General features: G+C 34.5%; 3 protein-coding genes across 6 annotated transcripts; all 3 read right to left on the bottom strand.

The window, feature by feature from the left end:
• Nucleotides 1–1,723: 1,723 nt before the first annotated feature.
• On the bottom strand, nt 1,724–2,749 carry LOC18606777 (putative glucan endo-1,3-beta-glucosidase GVI). The gene has a single exon (XM_018117152.2). The coding sequence runs from the start codon at nt 2,747–2,749 to the stop codon at nt 1,724–1,726; it is 1,026 nt and encodes a 341-aa protein (XP_017972641.2).
• Nucleotides 2,750–6,639: 3,890 nt separating this feature from the next.
• LOC18606774 (NAD(P)-binding Rossmann-fold superfamily protein) lies at nt 6,640–9,350 on the bottom strand. Of its 2 annotated transcripts, XM_088805030.1 has the most exons (9): nt 9,232–9,350; nt 8,871–9,050; nt 8,559–8,790; nt 8,200–8,279; nt 7,952–8,108; nt 7,666–7,747; nt 7,449–7,536; nt 7,299–7,345; nt 6,640–7,195 (listed from the first exon to the last, which is right to left on the bottom strand). In XM_088805030.1, exons 2-9 carry the CDS (start codon nt 8,992–8,994, stop codon nt 6,983–6,985), a joined length of 1,023 nt encoding a protein of 340 aa, XP_088661156.1. In that variant the 5' UTR covers nt 8,995–9,050; nt 9,232–9,350; the 3' UTR covers nt 6,640–6,982. The 2 variants fall into 2 exon arrangements, with proteins under 2 accessions (XP_088661156.1, XP_007040629.3); XM_007040567.3 differs by having other exon boundaries at nt 8,871–9,318.
• Nucleotides 9,351–15,745: 6,395 nt separating this feature from the next.
• LOC148763877 (putative trehalase) lies at nt 15,746–20,551 on the bottom strand. 3 transcript variants are annotated; one of them, XM_088804173.1, is made up of 11 exons: nt 19,919–20,551; nt 19,477–19,596; nt 19,128–19,243; nt 18,883–18,983; nt 18,684–18,793; nt 18,342–18,414; nt 18,097–18,264; nt 17,924–18,011; nt 16,620–16,719; nt 16,242–16,455; nt 15,746–16,105 (listed from the first exon to the last, which is right to left on the bottom strand). In XM_088804173.1, exons 1-11 carry the CDS (start codon nt 20,542–20,544, stop codon nt 16,019–16,021), a joined length of 1,803 nt encoding a protein of 600 aa, XP_088660299.1. In that variant the 5' UTR covers nt 20,545–20,551; the 3' UTR covers nt 15,746–16,018. The 3 variants fall into 3 exon arrangements, with proteins under 3 accessions (XP_088660299.1, XP_088660300.1, XP_088660301.1); XM_088804174.1 differs by lacking the exon at nt 19,477–19,596; XM_088804175.1 differs by lacking the exon at nt 15,746–16,105 and having other exon boundaries at nt 16,312–16,495.
• Between the last annotated feature and the right edge of the window lie 3,715 nt (nt 20,552–24,266).

The raw sequence follows: 24,266 nt of genomic DNA, 5'->3' as shown, positions 1-24,266 counted from the left end.
CATAGGCCTTAGAAAATGAATCTAAATAAGCCCATAGAGCCCAATGGCCGAGCCAATACCACAAAACTCTAAACAATAATCTTCTACCTCTTGTAGTATTCCTTTCGTATCCTTTTAATAATTTTGTTTTAATTTTACATCAAGTGTCTAGTAAATTTTTATATTAAAATTAATTTTATGGTTAAATTATTTTATTTTTATTGTTAGGGTTAGGATTCAGAATTTAAAGTTTGAGAATTAATTAAGTTTTTAATTAGTAATTTAAGATTGAATACTTGACCTAAAAGTAACATACATTAATCAAACTTTAAGTTTAGGGTTTGTAAAAGTAAGAGAGATAGTGAGGGGAACTCAACGTATCAAGAAGGTTTTCAAATGGCAGATTTGGAGCAACAACGAACTTCATCCATGGGGCAAAAATCCATGTACATGGTTTTTTGTTTTGATGAAGGTCCAATCCGTTACACCTTGTATTCCTTCACCAACATCAATCTTACCCACACGCCACGAAAGCAGTCACCGCGTTCCATCGCCATGCTCCAAATGAGTAGTGACAAGTTCCCCCCTGGCATGGGATTCGTCGCGTTAGGGTCTAAACTCTATTGCATCGGTGGTCAATTGCAGAAGGGAGAGCAAAAGTTCAGCTCCAAGAAAGTTTTCGTTCTCGATCTTAATACCATCGAGACATGTCACAAGGAAAAGAGATCTCCTTTGGTAGAAGAAGTTGCCGACATGCATGAAGGTAAGTGCTACCCTTACGTGTTTGAGATGCAGGGAAAAATTTACGTCTTGGATGGTTATCGAAACATCGATGCCGCTGAGGGTCTAGCTATAGGAAGCTTTGAAGTTTTCGATCCCGATGTAGGTCAATGGGGTGTTCTGCCTAAATATTATCAAGGTGATTTGAGTGAATACATCAGATCTTTTGTATTTGGGCATGCCGCAGTAGGTGATAGAGTCTTCTTCCGCAGTGATTGTATAGATTGTCGATGTCGGTTGTCCTCCTTCGACACTAAGAATCGACAATGGTTTTATGATAATAGATGTTGTTGGGTTTCTGATGAAGAGAAAAAAGAGATGCCAGGTTATATTTCTGCTTGGAATGACGCATTCAAGGAGCATGCAGTTGTTGGGAGCAGTTTTATTGTGAATGACACCTTGTATGCCTTACAGAACGGATGCATCGGAGCTTACCATATCTCTAACAATGAAGATGATAGATATATTCCTTGTGATGTAGTGAGGGGAATTGAGACTAAACTTCCTTCCAAATTAGTTAAAGATACATATAGTGGGCCGTTCCATAGCAGCATATTTGTTCCTGAGGCAGGCTTGGTACATCTCGGGGATGAGAAATTTTGTCTTGTTACTGGTGCTACCTATAGAAATGACTATGCAATAGTCAAGAAGGAAATTGTTTTCCTAACGTTTCAGACCATCAAACAGAAGAGTTCCAAGGCTGATCAAGTTTTCTGGTGGGCTGATATATATGATTCTCGTGCTGTTGAAGGCATTGACGCCCTTCTGGGGATGGTTCTCTACACCTTTGTAGCTTAAATGTCTTTCTTCTTCTTCTTTTCTTTTTCTGGGGTAAGCAAAGCTTTTCAATGTTTGATTCTCCATTTTCTGTTTTTCTTCCTTTTATTATGTTATGGATTCCTCTTATTATTTGTCTTTATTTTGCACACCCGAAACTCAAGATAAATCTCTCTTATATGTTTGTTTATTGAGTAAATTCAACATGGTACACTTCTGTCATATTGGGATAATATAAACCAAAGTGCTGTTCAGTCCCAGAAGGCTTTAGATTCTCATTAAAAATGGCAAAAACATAAGTATCTATGCTCCTCCCTGGCCTCTTTGGTGTACCTGATGCTCCAGATACGTGAGCAATTAGCTTGTTATTGTACATCTGGGCGTTGGCGATTGTTGCGATTTCACCATTTTCGTTTGAAGGCCATCCACTCTCTGATACGACAATAACAACATAGTTGCCACCCACTTTCTCCAATGCTGAGTAAACTGCATCGGTTATGGCATCAAAGAGATTCTTGTATCCAAGCTGACCATCTTTCACAACCACCTCACTGCTATTAAACAGTGCATAGGCCAAGGAAATGTTTTGTTGGTCATATATATATGCAAAGTAAGGATACACATTGACGAGGAGAGGGCTCTTAGCTGCTGCTAGGAATTCCGTGATTGATTTCATTGTAGGACTCACCTCTTTAGTGAATTCCCCTCGAGAAGGAGGGTATGAGTTCCCAAGAACAGCTGTTGAAACCGTTGTACTTACTGGGATTTCCCCCAGATTTGCTTCTCGTAATGCAGTTTTGAGATTCCTCATTGCTGGCAACACATGAACCGCCAAGTCACCAGGGATGACTTCATTACCAGCCGATATGCATCGAAACGTGACAGCTTCTGAATATGGAATCACATTTTCTTGAACCCAGTTTCTGGCAAAAGATAGGTCACTCCCAAGGTTTTGAAGATCCTGGTTGAGTGTTCCGAGGATGACATCAATCCCAGAACCTTGGAGAGCTTGAAGGGCATCATAATTGGGGTCGAAAAGGCGAACTCGTGTAATTTGCCTGGATTTCAAGAGAGCAATGACCTCACTTGGTGGTGGAAGGTTGTTCCCTAGCATACCATAGTTGACTCCAATTAATCCAGCTTCTGCAATGGATAAATACCCATGAAACAAGATTAGACAGAACGCAGATGTAAAGCAGAGAAGCTGATTCATTGAAGCTTGTTCCAACAATCATACACTTAACTGGAAAAGGAGAAATGGCAAAACATTGAAAAGATCTTGCGCTATAGCTTATTTTATAAAGAGGAATGATTGGTTTAAAGATAAAATAAATCATTGATATTAACTTTCAGATGATCCATCGATGATGACTAAGAAATTTCTTTGCAAATTTTGTCTTCAGTGTATCTAGACAAGATACTTCCTTTCTCAAAGCAGAAGAACTGGCCGTTTCCTTTGTTCTAACTAGTGAGAAAATTCAAAAGTCTCCATGTCTATTAAAGACTAAAACTTCTCTCCTAATGTCAATAATTATGTAATCAAGGATGGGGAAGGCCATCTTCCATTTTTTGCTATGGGAGAAGGATTTCCATGACATGGTTGCCTTCAACGTTAGGCTGTCAATGGCAGAAGAACAGAGCATGGTTGTATCTTAGTGTCATGTCTTTTCCTGGAATAAACTGAAGCATCTCTAGAAAATATGTCTTTTATTACATACAAATAAAACTGAATCCCTGATCTCTTCCCTCCTGTCCATTTGTCAGAGGATAAGATGCCTACTTGCCTACAACGGCGAAGGAGAAATATTTGTCGTGGAGAAGCAACTGCCGGCCTTCGGCAATCCCATGTAGCATATGTGTTTCACTACTCTCATCCTTGTCTGACTTGCTGCCACTTGCTCGGATTCTGCAATCATGGATTACAAAAATTGTTTGATGACTTGGTGAAGATTCAGTTTTCAATCGCAAGAAGACTATTTTCAATGCTTTGATCACTAGTTGACTAGAAGCAACAGCAACTAGTATTTAGTCTGAAGTTAAGGGCAAAGCTTTGCATCCTTAAGTGGGGGCAGAAAGAGAGTGATAAGAGCAAGGGACTGCAGCTCAGGGTGATTACCTTCCTACCTTCTCTATATCAAATTCTTCCTAGTACTACAAATTATCTTGTTTCAGCTTTTGCTACATTAGTACAATCAAATGACACCAATTATGGTTTTCTGATATTTTTAAGTTGACAGAGTTGTTAACAGCGAATTTGCATTACAGAGGTGTTTGATCACAGTCCATTTTTCAGCCATCAGATTGAATTTTTCTGGTTTTTCTTTTACTATTTGGCAAACTCATGTACCACAGACCATCAATGGGTCACATTTTCAGAAAAGTTCCCTTCTCTTGATTTGATTCCATCTGCTCAATGACACACCTTGTGTTATACTACTTGCCACTACATGGGGATAATGAATTCTATGTATAAAAATAGAACCCTTTTTTTTTCACATATTTTTTGCTGACTACTGCATAATCCACAAGGATGCTAACAAGAACATCAGCTATATATAGCATTCATTTGATTAAGTAGTGAAACTAGGCAGATTATGGATACATTTTTTAACTGTGTTTTAGGCATTTCAGAACCAAAATTCTCATTTCTGTTATTTGTTTTATTCTTTGTGAAACCCTCCTCGGATATGGAAGAGAAAAGAGAACAAACTCATCAGCAGCAGATCAAAGAAGAAAATCCCTCAAAAGGAAGCACAACCCATCCAAGAAGACAACTCTTCCGAGCCTATGAAAGAGAAAGATGGTGTTAAGCAAGTTCACCAAAATGAGCAGATTAAAGAAGTAACTGATGCTCGAGACGAGGACATGCAAGACGACAGAGTTATTCCCATGCTTGAAGAAAACCAGTTACTAGATGACAAAAAGGAAGAAAAAGATAGAAATGGAGAAGAAATCAATGTTGAGAACCAAGTATTGAAATCTGAAAAGGTTGGAGACAGCCAAATTGATTTGGCACAGAAACCAAAACAGGGCTCAAAACAAAGCTTGAAGACAAAACCTACAATTCCTCAGCCATTTTCTTTGTCAACTGCAAAAAGAATGTCCAAGGACAAGCGAGGGTCAATTAATTTTTCTTCAGAAAACATGAAACGAAAGCCTAAAGAAAGGCAAGGTTCAATGTACTTCAAAAACTCATATTCACAACCTAGACTATCCCGATCTGTCAGCTTAAGCCACAAGTAAGTTCCATAGATTAAATTCAAGATTGCATATTAGGCCACCAGTTCTAACTTCAGATTCCAATGTCACAGGGATCAATTCTCACGCAGTGCCAGAGAAACCTCTGACCTTAAGCGTGCAAAATGGATTCGTGGTACTTCTAAAACAAGTTCCATGCCTCAAGTTACAGCTGCTGATTAGCATATTGAGAATAGAATTGAGGTGAGCTCCATCTCTTGACTATAAATTAAGATTAAGATAATGACAGTGGCCTCTCATTTATACAACCTTTTTCTTTAAATTATTGAAGTTCTCCACAAAAAAGAGAATTGCGTACTAATCTAGCAGAATGCTCAGAAAACGAAGGAAAGGACTTTGCTTAAGGGGGCTGAAAACAAGCACCTGAAGGGAAGTGACAAGGCAAACTACTGAGGAATATCAGCCTAAATCTTTAATTCCTCTTGTTGAAACTGAATGACCGCAATCATCATCATGTCTAACATGCATCTGCATATGCAGAAGCAGCGAGTAGAGGCAATGGAAAGTAGTAATCTTCAAAAGAGTTCCACCTTTAAAGCATTTCCATTACCAAGGTTCTATCACAAGAAAGATTCTCCTCCTTCAAAATCTGAGACTATGAAGGTGAGTTATCAAACTATTTCTTCAACTTATGCACAGATTTCATAAGACTTCGAACAATTTAGCTTCGTCATTGAGTTTGTAAATCACAGATGCCAGGAATAAATTCAAAGTCTCCTTTGCTTGTCCAACAAAATTTTCCTGGATCTATGTCTAAGGCTGAAAACAACAAGATAGAAGACAAGGGTAAAGGGCAATCGAAGACCAACGGGACTAAGGAAACCATAACGAAACTACTCAAAAGCACAAGAAAGGTTCTGAACACTTCAAAGGTAACAACGAAGGGTGTTGTTTCAGTTGCCTGAAGACTGGCTTGTGGCCACGAAAATGGCAGCATTTACTAAATATCTATGCTTAATTTTGCACATGAAGGCTTTTCTTTGTTTTTCATTGAAATGAATGTAGAAACTTCTCAGTACTCTCGGGAAGCAAAGATTGATCGCTTGGCACAACTTGTATATCTAAACCTTTTCAAGTCATTTTCAATTCCTCTGGAAATTATCTCGTCTCTCAACACAGTCATTGAATGATCATGACTTGTCTTGGCATTAGAATCTTTGAAAAACAACACAAAATTGAAATACCTACATCATGTTATTAGAATTAAACCACAAAGTCATGATTGCATGTTGAGATGATGATAGGATACCGTTTTCCAATTGTTAGGAGAAAAATGGGATTGAGTTATATGATCTTATCAACCTTTCAATCAAGTAATGAATCTGGTGGTTCCAATAGGCCTTTCTCTTGTAAATTATCTAGAGATTAAGCATTAATGCTGTGAAAGAAAAACAGAATGTGAAATTGCTCTGGAATTTCCTTTCCTTAGACGCATGTTTCCCTCCCACCACCCAATCCCCTGGCGCATGTTAGTCGGTCCCATGGCATTACCCCAAAGATACTCCTCAAAAATCAACCACCACATGATCCTAACCGACCCCATGTTCTTATTGCCCACTTATTCTTTTCCCTTCTTTTTTATTCTTAATATAAAGAACACTATCATCTAGTACAATACATTTACTCATTAATAAAACCTGATTAGGGTTTCCAAGCACTTTCCACAATCCCAATCAAAACCCATTAACATATAACTATCCATTAATCATTATACAATTATAATCTAACCAGCTTTCTTTTTCTTTTTTCTCATACATAGCTCCACCTGCACCGTAATTCGTCTTTAATCCGGAAACCAAGACCATCCAACGATTTGAAATTAAGCTAACAATAAACAAAAGTTAATTATACTAATTAAGTTAGTACTATGATTAAGTACTTGCTATATCTTGATAAACATATATAAGACGGGGCATGGACAACTATATTAGTAGTGGTAATTAATAACAGACAGAAGCATTAATATATAACTGTTTTTAGTACAAAATGCGTCTATATCTAAACTTCCTAACATGTACTAATTAGAAACCAACATATACTAGTAAAGTTTTACGTACATAAACCTTGTATATATACTTATCTGTAACCGATGTATACCTAGTATATTGCTATCATCTTTCCTAATCTTCCCGACTAAGATTAACTTTCTTTTTCTGTGTCTGTTTCTAATCTTTTGCTCTTCAATTTCCTACATATGATCATAGTCAAAGCCATTACGCGGATCAAAAACTGCTTTAGGGTCTATGGAAACCATGATTTCAGAGGCAGTCCATAGCCTTGCAGCTTCGTTCGAGTTGGAACCCAGTTTCGACGGCCTTGCTTCGTTGCAGTCTGCAAAGTATTTCCCACTTACATTTACTAGTCTTGGATGTGTTGCAACGTAACAAGTCGTAGCAGCTGCCTGCAACATCCACAAAGCTCATAAATTCCCATCAAAATCTTCCATTTCCAGTACTTGATGAATAACCGATTCAAAGCTTTACTTAGATGTAGTATAAATGTACCTGAGGGATTGTCTTCAGGAGCTTGGAAGCTAAAAAGAAAACCAGATCTGCAGGTTTTATAAGTAAAAACATTAGAATTTAGGGAGAGAGAGCTGAAATCATATATAAACTCCAATGTTTAACGAATATGTACTGTGTTTTGTAGTTAACCTGTGATCAAGCCTTCACGTTCCCTGGTGAGACGGGTTCTAACGATCCCTGGATGAACACAGTTCACAGTCACGTTGGCATCCACTTGCTGCAATAATATTTGAGAAAAATAACAAAAAAAAAAGATTTATAAGGTAAACAATTGGTGAAAAAATATATAAAGAAAACAACAAAATTTCGCTTTTTTAGAAGGCCTTTAAAATAAATGATGGATCACCTTCAGTCTCTGAGCAAGCTCCTTGGTATGCAAAACGTTGGCGAGCTTCGAGAGAGCATAAGCACGTGTCGCGTCGTAAGGACTGGAGACAGACACCCAGACAAAAAACAAACACAACCATAAAATTAAATCAATAGAAATGTCAAATGATCAAAACCCAATCTTTTCTTAACAATCATTTCACTACTGCTACTATGTTTCTCATTATCTGATTCTTTGTTACTGTTAATAATCACTCCTGTTCCCCTGATTCTTTCCTCTCCCTTCTCGTTTCTCGGTTTCTCACCTTTTGCTTCTCGATATCTGGCCGAGATGTCGGATCACATCGCCAGAAAACCAGCCGTGAATACTTGACGACACGTTCACGATTCTTCCTTGGACGCCGGATTCTTTTGCCGTTTTGATCATCTTGTTTAGCAACAATTTCGTCAACAAAAAATGACCTAAAATTCATATAAATATAAAGTTTGAGTCAGTATTTTTGGTAAAATATATAAGATACAACTATTTACGTAATTACGTTGCATAAATTACCTAGATAATTAGTGGCAAATGTCATTTCGATTCCGTCCTCGGAGATTCCATGTTCATGCGCAAACTTGCCGGCGTTGTTTCTGATATTAACCAATAAAAATTAAGCTTGCTTGCAGTTCACAAAAGGAAAAAAATAAAGTTTGTTGTTTCATTCAAGCTGAAGTTTAACTTGGTTTCTTTTTCTTTCGCTTTCTTAGCAAACAAACAGAACGTATTTGTTATCCGACAAAGAAAGTTAGTTACTCTAGTCATGTTATGACTGAAAATTCAACTTATCTTTATTAGGTTTCTAAGCAAACCAAACATAAAGTAGTTTTTTGTTAAGTAGAAGTTAAGCAAACAAGAGATTAGGAGTTTACATGAGGACATTGAGAGGCAAGCTTAGTGACTGGAACTCCGATACAAATTTTCGAACAGAACTGAGAGAGCTGAGATCAAGAGCCATGACAACGATCTTCGCGTCAGGAAACTCCGACACAATCCTAGCCTTCGCTTCCTCAGCAGCTTTAAGGTTCCGAGCTGGAAGCACCAACCTCGCCCCTCGCTTGGCCAACACTCTAGCCGTCTCGGCTCCGATCCCCGACGTCGCACCTGCTTCAACCTCTCACAATCAAAACCCAAACGACAAAAAACAAAAAATTTGCCCCCACGACGCCGTTGGCTTCATTTACCTGTGATGATAGCGGTGATGGAGCGGAGATCAGGGCATGTCTCGGTCACTTGCTCGGCGGTCGACTTAGAACCGAAGCCGCTGGCCCCTGTTGAGCCGAACAGGTACTTCACAGTCTCTAGCATTTCTACCTTTTCTTTATTTCCTTTATGCGTGAATGAATTCGAGAGCTTAAAGTTGACTGAAGAGCACACAAAAGTACGTACAATTATTTAGTGATGGCAGTGACAGAAAGACTAAAAGATAGAAGCTCTGCAACCCAAAAAAAAAAAAAAAAGCAGCGATAAACGGCTTTGTTTGATTTTGTCAGATTTTGCATTTACTTCGACATAGAAATTAGAAAGAGAATGGCAAAAAATTACAGGAAAGTAGCTAAAAGCTATTCTGCTTAAGGACGAAAGGGAAAGTGGGAGGATTTTATAATGGAGACCTTGGTGGAGAATCAATTAATAGAGAAGGAGAATGGATTATATGTTTGTCATTTGATCGATTAAAAGATAATTAAATGATGCATGATTAGGATTTAATGTTGTTTAGTTTTATATAATTAAAAGTGGGGTCTGATTGGAAGACTGATTCGATCAAATACAAATATTGATCCATGGTTTTTACTGATTGCTCTCATTGGTTGAAAACATCGGGAATTCATCGGCTTTGTTGGAGAATTTTAGGCCTAGGAAATGATGAGCAATTATATGGTATGGTCAACAAAACATTGAGGTTTGACTATAACAATGACACAACCATGATGTAATGCACCCCCTTGCTTTCATTGGGATGGCAACTTTGAACTTTGATTAAGCTTCTTATAACCAAACCTTGTTTGGTAAGGAATTGCAACAAGATAGAATTGGGACAACTTTACCTTAGCGCTTCATGAGATTGAATGCAATTTTTCCCTTGGGAAACCAAAGTAATGAGTGCCCCATTTAATGTTTTCACCTATAATGACAACAAATTTTAATTTGGGATAATTTCTAAAAAAGTTTATGAATTATTTAAAAAAATTTAAATTTTTAATTTTTTATTATATTTAGTTAAAGTTTTATATTTTTATTTTAAGTCAAATAAATTTTTATGCTTAATGGATAATTAACTGTTATTAATTCAAATACCATTTGTCATTTTGTATCATGCAACGATAATGTAACATATTGACATGTTATAATGGATGATGAAATAGTATATTATAACACGTTAACATGATCATGTGATATTTTTTACTTTTTATATTAATGTTATGTTAACATAAAATGACAAGTGACATTTTATTTGATTCAAAATACATGAGTTTAATTAAACTCATTAAAAAATAAAAAAATTTAATTTTTTTTAAATAATTCATAATATTTTTAAAATATTATGTTCTTTAATTTCAACTTTATCATTGGGTTACAAACCAATCCATTTCCAATTTAACTTTTAATTACTTGATCCTTCCTTTATAATACGAAAAGCCCATGCATCCTAATGTCTTAGAGGTGAGGCTTTCATCTTTATTTGAGGTTTGTGTGTTCAAAAGTCTACACCTCTATTATTATATAAGAAGATGAGGAAATAGGTGAATGGGGATTTCAAAATAGCTAGGCATTTCATGAAGAAAACATAAATTAAGCAGCAAAATATCGGGAGTGACAACTAAGGAATAAGGGGAAGAGGGATCTGTTCAAGGTCAAAAATTTGGGAAGTGAATAAACTAGTCAAACTGTGGGTTTGCGCTGTGCAAGTGTGGGTCGTTGGTTGGTTGGAAACGGGGTCGGCGATTAATTAAAATGAATAAAATCTGTGGCACGAGGGCCTAGGTGAGACTCGACAAAGAGGAATCGCACGTGAGGGTTCCAAACTTATACTAGATTGGTCAATTCCACGGCCTCGAATCTAGCATTTCCTCGGGATGTTAAAGTTCTACCCTTCGGTCAATCAATTCTCCCATTCAAATCCCCACCCTTCCTTGTTGCCTAAGCTCAACTTCAAATCCAATTATTATGAGCGTATAGTATACAATAATAGAGTGAAATAAACATTAACTTGAAAATTAAATACATTAATTTATAGTAAAATAAAAAAAACACAAAATTAGAAGCTATAAATTGAATAAATTGCATAGTGATTCCAATCTTTTTTCTTTTTTTTTCCCTTTAATTAATTAATCCCAACATACCTAGCAACCAACTCAATCTATGAATGCCACATCTCACTAATGCACTCACATGTGGGATTGTGGGTTAATTTTTGGCTCTTATTGGATGAGCTTTTTTCTAAGATTATAAAATAATTGCATACCCTTTAATAAAAATGGTGTGATTTAATTAAGATATCATCACTTTTCAATCATGGATTTAATAAGTGTACTCTCATTGAATACCCAAAGGGATAGATAGATAGATATATAGTTGTACTCTCTCCATCGTCTCTACATGATGCAACTTAGCTTATAATAAAGCAAAAGAGTAGATGATTTCCTAAGGCACGTTTGCTGCTGTAATCTGTCATAAGAAGAAGAAGGAAAAAAAAAAAGGGTAGGTAGGGCCTTTACCACCCTAAAGATTAATTAATATACAAAAGGGAAAATGAAAGTCTCGAAATTTCAGCTTTTTGGAGCACTTGTTCAAGCTCCCGTGCCCCATGCTCTGGGGACCTTTGTATGACATCATATTCCCCTATCCACAACTGCAAATTCCTTATTTCAAATGCAAAGTTTCTGATATGAATATGATCAGTACCAAGCTTCCCCCTGCTAAACAACAATTGATGCCGCTTCTGCATTTTAATTCCTGTTCTTGGGGAAGGGTAGGTAGGAGGGGCTTAAGGTTCATGTTCTTTATTCAGGATTGATTCCGGCCTAATGATTAAAAAAAAAGGGGGGGAATCCAACTTGTCAATCCCATTACACCTAGCACTTGGATCATATTCTGGCTGGTTGGTTTGGATTTAATATAGTATTTGTTTTTGCTTTGAAGAGATGTGTGTCTTGCAAGTATGACGCATGCTGTCAGTACTTCTTTAAGCAAGATATAGGATCAGAGTGACAAATCTTTTTTCATCTTCTAGATGATTGTGAATTCTATAGATGCGAAAGAGAAGAAGAAGAAGAAAAAAAAAAAGTAAAAGAGTTGGTGGGGCAAAGATGCTAAGAGCGAATCATATTGAGTGAAATGGGCAGTTCAAACCGTAGGCCTTCCTTATCAAGTTCACAAAGCTGGTGGAAAACAACTGCATTTTCTGGTCTACCATGCCACTAATTTGTGTCACTGATTTGTAGTGGCCAATCTATTGGATGGCCCATTGTATGTCGACTATGTTCTTGAGTTGATCAGTGAAAAGGTTTTGAAAACCGTTCCTACTTTTACCTGATAATGGCATTCTTTGCTGTTTGATGATATAGATGAAACAGGTTAAGGTAAAATCTTTTGAAAATGGCAATAAGAATCCAAAATGAAAACTTGGGTTTCCATGAGAAAGAACCAAGGCAATCTAAAAGCCAATATTGGTGCATATGCACTGAATTTCAAAGTAGAAATGACTTGTCAATTTCAAAGTAGAAATTTGCAATGAACACACCTTGTCATTAGTGAATAATCAATTCTCAGAATGAGAGGGATGGGGGATGCTTTTCTTGGAGGCCAACATAAAAGTACAAATTTGAGGCCACGACTTATGTCCAAAGCAGCACATGGGGGATCAAAGATACTTGACCCAACCATAGATTCCGCCAGGCCAAAAACTCGATGCATTTACATATTAGCTGATCAGAATCCTCCTAGTTACCCTCTGCAAAGCTCCAGTGCATCAGCCCCACACGTAGCAATACTTTAATTTATCTGCTACACATTAAACTCTGTCTCTGGCTCTTCTATTTTGTTGTTTAGCCCTTTTATGTTTTTTACCGAATGGAAGCTCAAAGCAGCGCCAAAAGAAAGCGTTGTATTCTCTATTGTTAATAGTTTCTGTTATAAAATTGCTGGCATCTTTAAAGAAGAAAGCCTTTCCTCCACTTTCAGGTTTTCCAAGCATACTTTTACTGACTCTGATATGTAGCTGAGGGGAGAGAAAAAGCTTTCCCTTTTCTCCTGGTTGGTCCCTTTTCATTATAGAAACCAGAAGAAAATAATTTGGTTCCTAAAATCCGAAGCCATTTTTGGTTCAGCAATTGCCAAGTGCAATAAAACATTTCACATGCACCATTGTCTTACGTTTGGGCCCATGCATGAAAATTTTGCTCCAATACCAGAAGTTTAAAATTCCATATAAAGATTTGTTAATCTGAAAAGGACTTCCCCAGATCAACCCCTTCGGCCAAAAAGTTGATTCCATTTGGACTGGTGTGGTGAAAAATATGGATGTAGTGATCAAATATAGGATCAAACCTTGGATTTTTTATACCATCATCTTAATTTGCTATTTCTTTTTTATCCTCTAACAACATCCTCTCTTTCTCCCCTCTCAGCTAGGTGTTTCTTTAGCCAACTCTCTTTGACTAATGAGGCGGCTTAGCCAGGGAGTGGAACGTGTCTCATGATACTAAACTATGAGCAGAAAATAGGGCATTTGGCCATTACTTCCCACTCACTCATTTCCCAATCTACATTACACCCCATTATATAAATATATAGCTCAAAAGCATAGATGAATTGGGTCATTGAATACTACCATTCTTGAATGATTGCCACTCTTTTTCTTTTGGAGCCTAGAATCTTGCAGGGTCCCCCTCCATCACTTAAAATGAGGGGTTTTAATACTTGGTTTTGAATTGATGAGACTAATCATCTCTGCACCTCATGCTAGTGTAAAATTTGCTAATGGGTCTCTTATTAGATAAGGTTGTAACTTCACATTATCTTAGCTATATATTCTTACCAACCTCAAAAATTGGATTCCCATTACATAGAACTCAAACGATGGGAAAGGAAGTATTAAATTATTAGGATATCAAAGAAAGATCTTGAAGCTCGACCCTACTTTTTTTTTCTTCTTTTTTCTCTCTAATAGATGATTAATTTTTAGTAATTACTTGAATTGCCTTTAATTTAAATATATAATCAATTCAAAACCATGTTAATTAATATCATTATTATATATATGTATATATATGAAAGTATGCATTCTCGTTTACCAACTAATAATTTTTTTTTGAAAGATAAGATTTCATTGAAAAACAGGGAGTGGGGCTCCCTATGGACACCAACTGATCAATGAACCTTGTGATTTGTGGAGTGTTGGAGCTACCAAAAGATGTGATAAGAAGCAGATCCATAATCAATTAGAATAAAATCTTGTTCTTGGTGTGGAACGTTAGTGAAAGATATACCTAACTCAAACGGTATCAAGAACTTGGAAGGAATCCGATTGGTACCTAATGGATCCTTTTCCCTCTCTTTTTCCCTCTGATTTCCCAAGAAAACAAACAAGATATTCTAGTGACAACAGCCCATTTGAATTAGATTATTCTTTGTCTATCATTAGAGGATCTATCAATATAACAAAGAAAAAGAAAAGGATTCAATCAATGACCCACCACCACCCACTGCTTAATTGCCTTTAAATGTAACGCATCCACATATATATATGAGTTGGAGAGTATGAATAGCATCTCTGTTCGATCATGTAATGAATTGATTATTCATTATTTGTCAGTTCATTAGTTAAAGAATGTTGAGTTAGGCAACTAACTCCACCAGCTTGGAAACATTATTGAGTTATTATCATCAAAGCTTTTCAAATTTGTGTAGTGATTCTGGACCAGCATTTGTGTTATGATGGAAAAGCCTAATCTCTGGGTTGTTCCTCAAAATTAGTCCCAAATTATCCTGACTCCTATGACAACGACAATGGAAGCAAAGACAAAGACTTTAGGTAGAGGAATTGATGTTTAACACAACTGATGTAAATGAGAAATACTAGAATTTTTAACTATAGATAATGATTGAGACAAGCATGTGATTTGATGTCTTCATTCTATGTTCTAGATGTGGGTGGCAAAGACAGGAAACAAGAAACCCAAGGTTAGGTGACATAGCTATGGAGGTTTAGATTGGGACAAGTGGTTCCTATGAGATTCTACTGATCTTCCCAAATTTCAAACACTCTATTGGTGAAGGACAGGGAAGGAGTATAAATGTATAGGATGGAAAGCAATATTCAATGATACAGTTGACATTTAGCCGCAGCATCATATTCATATTTAATGATGCAATATTAAGCAGACATGACTAGGCACTCGACTCTTCATATTTAATGATTCAATCCGCCTTTACCCATGGCCTACTCTTTGGCTGTAACAAGAAAATACAAACCAGTGCCCTCTGTCTAAAAGGGTAAAGTCAGTGCTAGCCTAACTAAGATTACTAAAATACAGAAAAGAAGAAAGTATACAGGCCAAATGGCCTAGAATTGGGAAAAAACTAGGAAAGTAGATCACCACCGGAAAAGGAAAAGCTTGCAAATGTAGGCTGAAACAGGAACTTGTTTTTTTTTTTTTTTTATTCAAATTTCCACGTTTGACAACCCTGGAAATCCCCTCCAGGGAATAAAAACAAATTGAACCAATTGAACAGGAAAGAGGTTCAAGAAAATTCTACCAAGGCGAACGGCAGCACCAGGGGCGGCAGGGCTTGGAGCTCTAAGTGAAGGAGGCTTAGGTTAGAATTTAGAAAGATTTAGACCAGAAAACAATGATATGAAGCCCAGCTACACTACAGTACGAGTTTTTCTTCATCGGATAAGGACGCCGGTTTGGGCCTCTCTGTTGGCTAGACTGACCCAATTGATCCAAAACTTGCTTATCCATCTCATTCTTTCATCTTTAATCTTTGAATATTTATGTTATATTCCTTAACGAGCCAGGAAGATTGGTTACCAACTACTAAGCAGGGGCTCTAGTGCAAAATATGGTCAATAAAAGTCCATCAAATGTTTTCCTCAGCTACTGGCTGTCAAGTTTGAACAGAGAAATCTCAATTTCAGTCCTCAACAACCAAATGAGCAGGATGACACACATCCACTGCAAATGAAGAGGCTTGATCTGATCTTTATTCCAGTACATAATAAAATCATAACAATGGCCAAAGAGAATCCTGATGCTTTATAGCATACTTTTGAAACCATGAAATAAATCTGTTATTATTCATGTGCATGAACCCAATTCGTAGCTCAGTTGCAGTCTATCTTTTGGTCTTTAGGCCATCCAAACTCCTCCAATAATGCCAACACTACTCCATTGGACCAACCGAAACCGGTCTGCATCACAGCATACCAAAAACAGACTTGAAAAGTAAGAAAAAGAACTGGGATTCCATTTCTTTATGCACAAATTTCATCTGTGCAATGTCAAAATTTCATTCATTATGCTAAACGACTAACTATGTGGTATTACCTGGGGTATGTATTCACCACCACCACCGTATTTACCACACTTTTCCACATCATATTTCTCATGCATTGCGCCTATCTTCTTGTAGGCAACATAGTTGGTTCTGATCCACCTCTCAGCAATGTCTTTGGCAATTGATCTTGCTTCTGTTGATCCAGATCTTGACAAACCTTCAACTATCATGTGTTGAAGTGGAGCCCAACCATTTGGGAAGTCCCTGTGTGCGCAAGTTTTATTTTCCCTTTGTAACATTAATCCTATAAAGAAAAAGGAAATGCACAACTCATGCAGTGATCAATAGACTAATTCGCTGAAGGACTATCTATCATTTAAAGGAAAAAAAGGGTAATGTCTGTCAAGTTGAGTAAGACATTTACTAACCATTGATTTCCTAAATTTGTCAAAGAGGTTGCAATTCCAGTGGCACATAGCAGGCCTGAACTTTGAAGCCTTCTCATGACCTTTTCTACCAGAGGAGCATCTTCACATGTGGACATATCAAAAGATTCTAAGCTTTCTTCCATTTATAAAGGAAAAGATAATTTCTTTATAGGTTTTACCAAGTGAATTATAAAAAGGTCAACATATAAGATATATGCTACAAAATAAATTTATAATAATAGCCCTGGTAACTTTGATCCTTCATGTTGCTTTTACTATACTTACCACTCATTGCTTCCAATGCTACTTGCCCAAGAGCCACATTGAGCTAGTTTGGAAACAGTGAGTTTCTATTAATGATTTATGGTAAACAACAGGGACAAGGGCAGCATAGTCAAAAATTACTAATCTTTCATTATGAGGTTTTAATGGCTTACTGTCTCTAAACCTGGACATGATATACCATTCTTTACCACAGACCTATATCTAAATAAACTACAAGTTCTTTGAGTTTGGAAGGACTATTCTTAAGGCTGTAGCTTTCAAGTTTGAGACATAGAACTCCAAGCATAGACTCCAACAAAGCATGATCAAGCTAGTCTTGAATAGCCAGTCATTTACTTCAGTATCATAAATAGTTGATTTTGGCTATTAACTTATTAATTCTTTAAGCATAGAACAACATAAAGCTATACAGAAAATAATGAGAACAAGTGGAATACTATTTCAATCGGATAGCAGTAAAAGTAACTCAGAACAAATGACCGAGTTCATGGGTTCTTTGGATGTTCTAGAGAATTTGACTAGGTGGCTCAGATATGGAACTATTACTCATTATATGCAATAATAGGTTTCACTAACAGTTAATCATTATATGCATCAAAACCTATTCTTGAGTAACTCTTTCTTCTGACTCTAAAAATATAGCTTTCACAATTTGAGAAGAGACTTTCAAAACTAGTACAATATATGTCCAACCCTCACTTCTCAACTTCACTCTACTGCTCGCCTATTCTCTATCTATTCTCAATCTTACTCTACTACTTTGACAATACGGTTACTCTACCATTTGCCTATTCTTTATGTATTCTCAATCATTACTCTTCCATTTATCTACTCTCTTTTGCCTGCTACAACACTCAATATTTCAAGAACAGCTCTTAGCGTCCTCTCCGACTCCTCTAGCACATCCTTTTACTTGTTTGCAATATTTCCTCTCTCCTTCTCAGAAAAAACCCCTCTACAAACAAACATTTTTTGCACCAAATCTCAAAGTAGCCAGTCATGCTTCAAGAGTTACAAACCTGAGTTGAACAAATCAATCCACAAGGGAACAAAGTTCGAAGCAAACACATTTTGATTCTGGTTCTGAGCTTCCCAAGTCTGAGATTCCTGATAGAGCATCAAAATGACAAAATTTTAAAGAATGTTATAACTGTTTAGTATCACCTTACAAACTATGGCACTTGGATACAACCTCGCATGCAGCATTATTATTGAGCCAATAATCCAGCCATTGTCCCATCTTTTCATTCCAAAAAACAGAGTTGAATGCTTTCTGTCTTGTCTGAGAAGCTCTGAGGAAATCCTCTGCAACAGTATTCTCTCCAACAACTTTTGCGAAGAAGGCAATGTCAAGTTCCATCTAGATCAAGAAATGAACAGCTTTTGTCATTAAGTCCATGGAGTACTCAGGACTTCTTAAGAGAAGTTCTAACATACCCTTAGTATGAATATATTTAAATCAACTGGTAAAATTTTTGTTGTGGCCAAAGTTGTAAATTCAGAAGGATTCCTGGAACAAAGAGAATTCACCATAAGATTTTGTTTATTTGATTAGTAAAATCTCAAATATCAAATATGACAGACTGCCCTAGCTACACCTAGTTATAATAGGCACAACCAGATGAGCATGATTGTACAAACTCCACAATGTTGAAAAGGCATTAGGGTGGATATAGAGAAAATTCCCCAGTGTTGTTCTAACTAACCATGTTATTAAACATGCCATCATCAAGCATAATTATATTGTTAGACTGTGTAGTAAGCCATGCAAAGTATTACCTCATCCATCTTGTGCTGAAATCCCATCCAGATTCAGTAGTTGAAGCCAACTCTCGGTAAAATTGCTGTTTCTCAGAATCATTCAATAACTTTGAAGCAATTTTTTTATCCTGGCAGATAGAGCAAGTTAAACGAAAATTCTTCCAACGTGCAACATGAAAACATTAGCAAGGTAAGCAAGTTGGAGAGAAGAACACACCATGGTTGACGATTCAGGCCTGGGTTTGTTCCACAGTGCATAATACTGATTAAGAGAGTGATCCCCCTGCTCAGCATCATGGATAATCACCTTATGTATTTCTACAACATCATAGAAAGTAAAAGTCAGAAAACTCAAGTTAAGAGAGATTGAAGTGAAGGAGGAAGTTAAAGCAGAACTCTTCTGTTGAGAAAAAGTTGGAACAATCCATATATTGACGTTCAAGTAAAGAGTACTCGGCTTACCTGAGTTCCAAAATTGATATTCTTTAAGCAGTGGTGGGAGAGACCTCCTCACCAATTCCACATCACCAGTCCGATTGTATATTTCATAAACCATTGCACTCAGGAGGGGAGGCTGGCTGCAAAATGTACCTCAAAGCTTGTAAATAGTTGTATGAGCAATTAAGATGGTAGGTAATTTACCAATTTGAGTACTAGGTAAATAGTTGTAAAAGTACTAGGTAATTTACCAATTTGAGTTCTATAAAACTTCTCAAAAGCAGAATTGCAGAGTTAGAAGAAAATTTATACATTTTTTACGACAGATATAAGTTCCCAAAATCAATCCTAAGAAAATAAATGAAAGCATTACCTTCGGTTGGTATAATAGGCTCTCGCACCACTAAGAACATGACCATATGTATCTAGCAAGGAAATGAGATTAGTCACGATTGCTTTTGCAGTCTCATACATTTTACTTGCCATCAGGCCCCTACACAAGCATAGTAACATCAATCCCCAATGGGATGACAATTGTACGAACCATTAAACTAAGACATCATTTTTTCCTTAATAATATTCCAACATCTGTGAAACCACAAGGGAGCAATTGTCCAAAGGCAATTAGACCAGCGATGCTTGCTTTCTTGATCAGCACCTTACCATTAGCCCAAATCGATGCTTCAAGCTCAATTACTGAACTGAATCATATTCCTTTCTCAAATGATCTAAAAAGTAAACTATTGAACCTTCATAACATTAATGCAACAGAAACATTATGATCAAGCTGAAACGTAAGGAAATCAAAAGCTAACCTGATAACCCAGTAAGAATCCCAATAATAAACCTCCCTAAATCGTGAACCAGGAATCACGACAGGCCCTGGCAAAGGAAGCATAGTATGCAATTCAGGATGTTGATGAACAGAGGTCGAAACTTTCCTACTCAAATTCTTCCACAAAGCATGAACCTCCAATGCCCAAGCCCTTACCTCTGGGTTCTCCACCTTGGGCAAAAAGCCATGAGGCTCGGGTACAAAATCCAATGGTTCAGCGTAGACAATATCCTCCCCTGCACCTTTAAAGTACTCTCCTATAAAAGCATCCAAATCGTTAACAGACACTGACCCATTTGCAGTCTTGGGAAGTTTATCGAATGCCTCCACAGTGGTTGAAAGATTAAACTTTAACGATAAATCCACATAGTCTTTAGGATCAAAACTTGATTTCCCATAAGTTTTCAAAGCAGTTTCCTGGACACGTTGAAGGAAACCAAGTAAGGGGATTGTGGGAACTACATGCCCAGAATCTTTACTACATGACAAAGGAGCTGAAACTGAGTTTACGGCAGAAATGGGAGTCAGTGACAGTAAAAGAAAGAAAGCAGAAACAAGAAAAAGAAACAGTTTTTCACAGTTGATTTGAGACTGAAAGGAAGCCATGGCCAAAATTTTGTTGTAGCACGATAATAGAAGTTAAATGAAACAAAAATATCTAATATAAAAATTAAATTAAATAAAATTAAAATATTAAAAATTTAAATTAAAAATATTTAAAAATATAAATCTTTAAATATATGATAGACATATTTATTAATATGTTAAATATTTAAATATAAAAAATTTATAATATTAAAAAATATATATTTTTACACTTAATTATTTGATTGTAAAATATGCATATTAATTTATCTTCTTTATAAAAATTAAATTTGAATTCTCCTTCTTTAAAAATAATTTTAAAAAAAATCTCATATTTAAAATCATATTTAAATAAATAACTTACATTATGTTAAAATAAAATAATATAAAAAAATTAAATAATTTTTTTATTTATAATAATACAAAAATTAAAATTTTATTTGACTTAGTATTTAACTTGAGTTGAGCTCAAATTAACAAACTAGGTTGATTTGATTTTTTTATTTAAAAAAATAAATAAAGGAGATATGGAGTTAACGATGATTATAAAAATAATTTTTTGTTTTAACTTGTTTAATTTGGATATGAAAAACCTCTTATTATAACCATAAAATCCGAGTTACTTTACTTTTTAATTATTTATTTATTTTTTATATTTTTATTTTGTTTAATATTTCAGGTTATATCCTTTAGGTTGAAATTTTTTGGATTAAAGACTATATTTGTGGTTGATAAAATTAAATATAGTTATAAAATATTTATATAATTTTATTTTGTATTTACAAAATTTTTATAGATCTAAATTAATAATGAAAATTTAAATTTAACGAAATTTGATTGTGGTATTTGAACTTAACTAAAAGTGTTTTATAAGAAATTTTGAGTAAATTTAAATAAAAAGTAAATTGAGAAAGGGTTAATTAATTTCAAAGGAATGGATATTTGTAAATTGTGAAAGTTGTAATTAAATCAATCTATTTTGCTTCTTTGCTTCTTTGAGTTCAGTTCAAGTAAAAAACTAAGTCAAATAAATTTTAAATTTTTATACTTATAAATAAAAAAAAAAGATATTTAGTCTTTTTATATTATTTTATTCTAACATAATGTAAACTATTTATCTAAATTTGATTATAGGCCTGAAATTTTTTCAAACTTTTTTTATAGAAAGAGAATTCAAATTTAATTTTTGTGGAGAAGATAGATTAATGTATATATTTTAGAATCAAATAATTAAGTAAAAAAATATTTATATATATTTTTTAACATCATAAATCTTTTACACTTAAATATTTAACTTATTAATAAATATATCTATCATCTACTTAAAGATTTATATTTTTAAAATATTTTTTCAATTTAATCCCTCAACATCTTAATTTTGTTCAATTTAATCCCTATACTATATATTTTCATTCAATTTAATCCTTATAACTTGATATTAATTTTTTTTTTGAAAATTTTTTTATCTGTCACATGGCACTAACACTTCGACATGTCAATGTTACATCAATATTACCACATCATTATATTAAGGCCACATGGCACTGCCATGTTATCAAGTTGGTGCAACGTGACATGCCATGTCATCGTGTGTGTACCATGTCATACAAAATATGCTATATTAACGTTAATGTGTCATCCTTTTAACGGTAAAATTAAATACTATTAGTGAAAGGAATTATATTGAAATAATTTTTAAAATTAATAAATTAAATTATTTTAATTTTAAATGTAGAGATTAAATTGAACTGCGTGAATATTAAAACTTGATGGATATTTTAACCCAAGTGGTGAACAATTCTGGATTTATATCTTTAAACAAAAGTAATGCTTTAATTGTTGAGCGAGTCTGGTGCCTTCGTACAAAAAGTAGAAGGCTCGCTGGTTTACAATTACCCAGAGCATTTTTACAGTCATACGAAACAACATGAAATTTCGCCAACATGAAAACGGTATCAAGAAGGAATTGAAGAAAGTTTTACAGTCATATATTCTTTTATTTTTGGCATGTTAATTGAACGCAAAATTTTTTTTCTTAAACAAGCAAATTACAGTCATAGAAAGGACTTTTCTATTGATAAAAAAGTCAACAGAAATCCAATATTTCCAACCTAACAAACAATGAAAAATAAAGATTGAAAACAGAGAAAGCAAAATTAAATTAAAAAATAAAAGAAATGAAAGCAACAAATATAAAGAGAAACAATCATATTCTAAAATTAATACAAAAAATAGAACTTACCGTAATTTACTCAATATCTAAATCCTACAAACAAAGAGAAGAGAAATTAAACAAGTACAATTAGTTTGATATAAAATCACAAAATAAAATGAAAATCTTACTGATTAAATTGGTAAATCCAAAACGAAAGCCCCTAAAAAATTTATAAAAAGAATAAGAAGCTGAAACACATAGCACCCAAAACAAAAGTATAAACTGCACCACCAAAGAAAACTTACTCATCAACGAAAAAAAACCAGCAAAAACGAAAGAAGAAAAATGACAAATAAAAACGTTAAAACAAAGAAAGGAAATCATAAAAAAAGAAAGCAAAAAACCCCTTTCTCTAAAGCTTCCAAAACATCAAATAGAAAGCAAGAAGGCAAAACCAAAGAAGAAGAAAAAGGCTGAGAACAAAAAAGTAAAGAGAAAAAAATAGGGAACACACAAGCGGAGAAAAACGGAAACCTTCTAGAGCCCCAAACCCATAGGAAAAAGACCAAAAACCTCAAAAACAACACTACAAACTCAAAAAGACCTTAGGAAAAATAGAAAAATCTAAATGTTAGACAGCTGAAGTATCCACGTTGGAAAAAAATAGACTCCACATGGTGCAAAACTATGGCCTTTTTGAGACTTCCTTTAATATAACTAGTCTTATGCGTTTAGGATGGTAAAATATTTTTTTCAATTGAATTCAGAATATTTTATAAACTAAATATGTAAAAGTAATTATATTATTATATTTAAATATTAGTATACATTGATATGTATAAAATATTATTTTATATTATTAATTTTTATATAATATCATATGTTCTTAATAAAATAATAAAGTTGAAGGTAAAATTATCTTTAACAACATAGAGAATGCAATGTAATTTGATTATATTGGTTTTAAACTATAATCACATAACATTCATAAACTATAATGTGATTCATTGTAATCTTATATTGTAGTGGTTTGTTAACAAATACTATAATATAATTTAATTGATATTTACAAAAAACGTGCTCTCACTTCTTTCATACAAAACACTACTTAAAAGCATACATATACTCGAGCAAGATTATATACGAATCCATTATTTTTTTTTTCTCCATCTAACCATGTTTGTAAATGAATACTAAAGTTATGTCAATAGATATATTTAAGTTTCCTTATATTATTATTTTATTAGTTAATATTTCTTATTATAAAAAGTGAAAAATAGAAAATACATTTAAATATAAAAAACTTATTCTTTAAAATATAAGATTTAAAAAAATTAAAATTAAACTTTTATTAATAACAATTATATATTTTAATTTGATAAAAAAATTCTATTATATAATTTGATTCAATAAATAATTGGATTCAAATTTTTTTAACTTTTAATGTAAAGAAAAAATAATTATATATTAATTGTTATTTTAATATTTACTAAATATGACTTAAAATATCGTAAAAAAATGTGGTAAAAAATGGGACGGTCACTTTACCCCCTTCTCTGGCTCTTATTGATAAGAAGATCGAGAAGAA

Source organism: Theobroma cacao, chromosome 3, assembly GCF_053813885.1.
Source record: "Theobroma cacao isolate CCN51 chromosome 3, ASM5381388v1, whole genome shotgun sequence".
NCBI classification, from domain to species: Eukaryota; Viridiplantae; Streptophyta; class Magnoliopsida; order Malvales; family Malvaceae; genus Theobroma; species Theobroma cacao.
This window is presented reverse-complemented; position numbering and strand designations above follow the sequence as displayed.

Bases quoted from the DNA above. Each gene is read 5' to 3' on its own strand.
- LOC18606777 (XM_018117152.2), bottom strand. From the start codon at position 2,749: ATGAATCAGCTTCTCTGCTTTACATCTGCGTTCTGTCTAATCTTGTTT.
- LOC148763877 (XM_088804173.1), bottom strand. From the start codon at position 20,544: ATGGCTTCCTTTCAGTCTCAAATCAACTGTGAAAAACTGTTTCTTTTT. The intron at 18,415-18,683 runs GTAATACTTTGC...TCTTTGTTCCAG, and splicing joins TTCAGCACAAGATGGATGAG to GAATCCTTCTGAATTTACAA. The intron at 16,720-17,923 runs GTTTGTAACTCT...CCACATGTGAAG, and splicing joins GATTGATTTGTTCAACTCAG to ATGCTCCTCTGGTAGAAAAG.
- LOC18606774 (XM_088805030.1), bottom strand. From the start codon at position 8,994: ATGCTAGAGACTGTGAAGTACCTGTTCGGCTCAACAGGGGCCAGCGGC. The intron at 7,748-7,951 runs GTGAGAAACCGA...GTCTGTCTCCAG, and splicing joins CAGATATCGAGAAGCAAAAG to TCCTTACGACGCGACACGTG. The intron at 7,346-7,448 runs GTTAACTACAAA...TAAAACCTGCAG, and splicing joins ACGTGAAGGCTTGATCACAG to ATCTGGTTTTCTTTTTAGCT.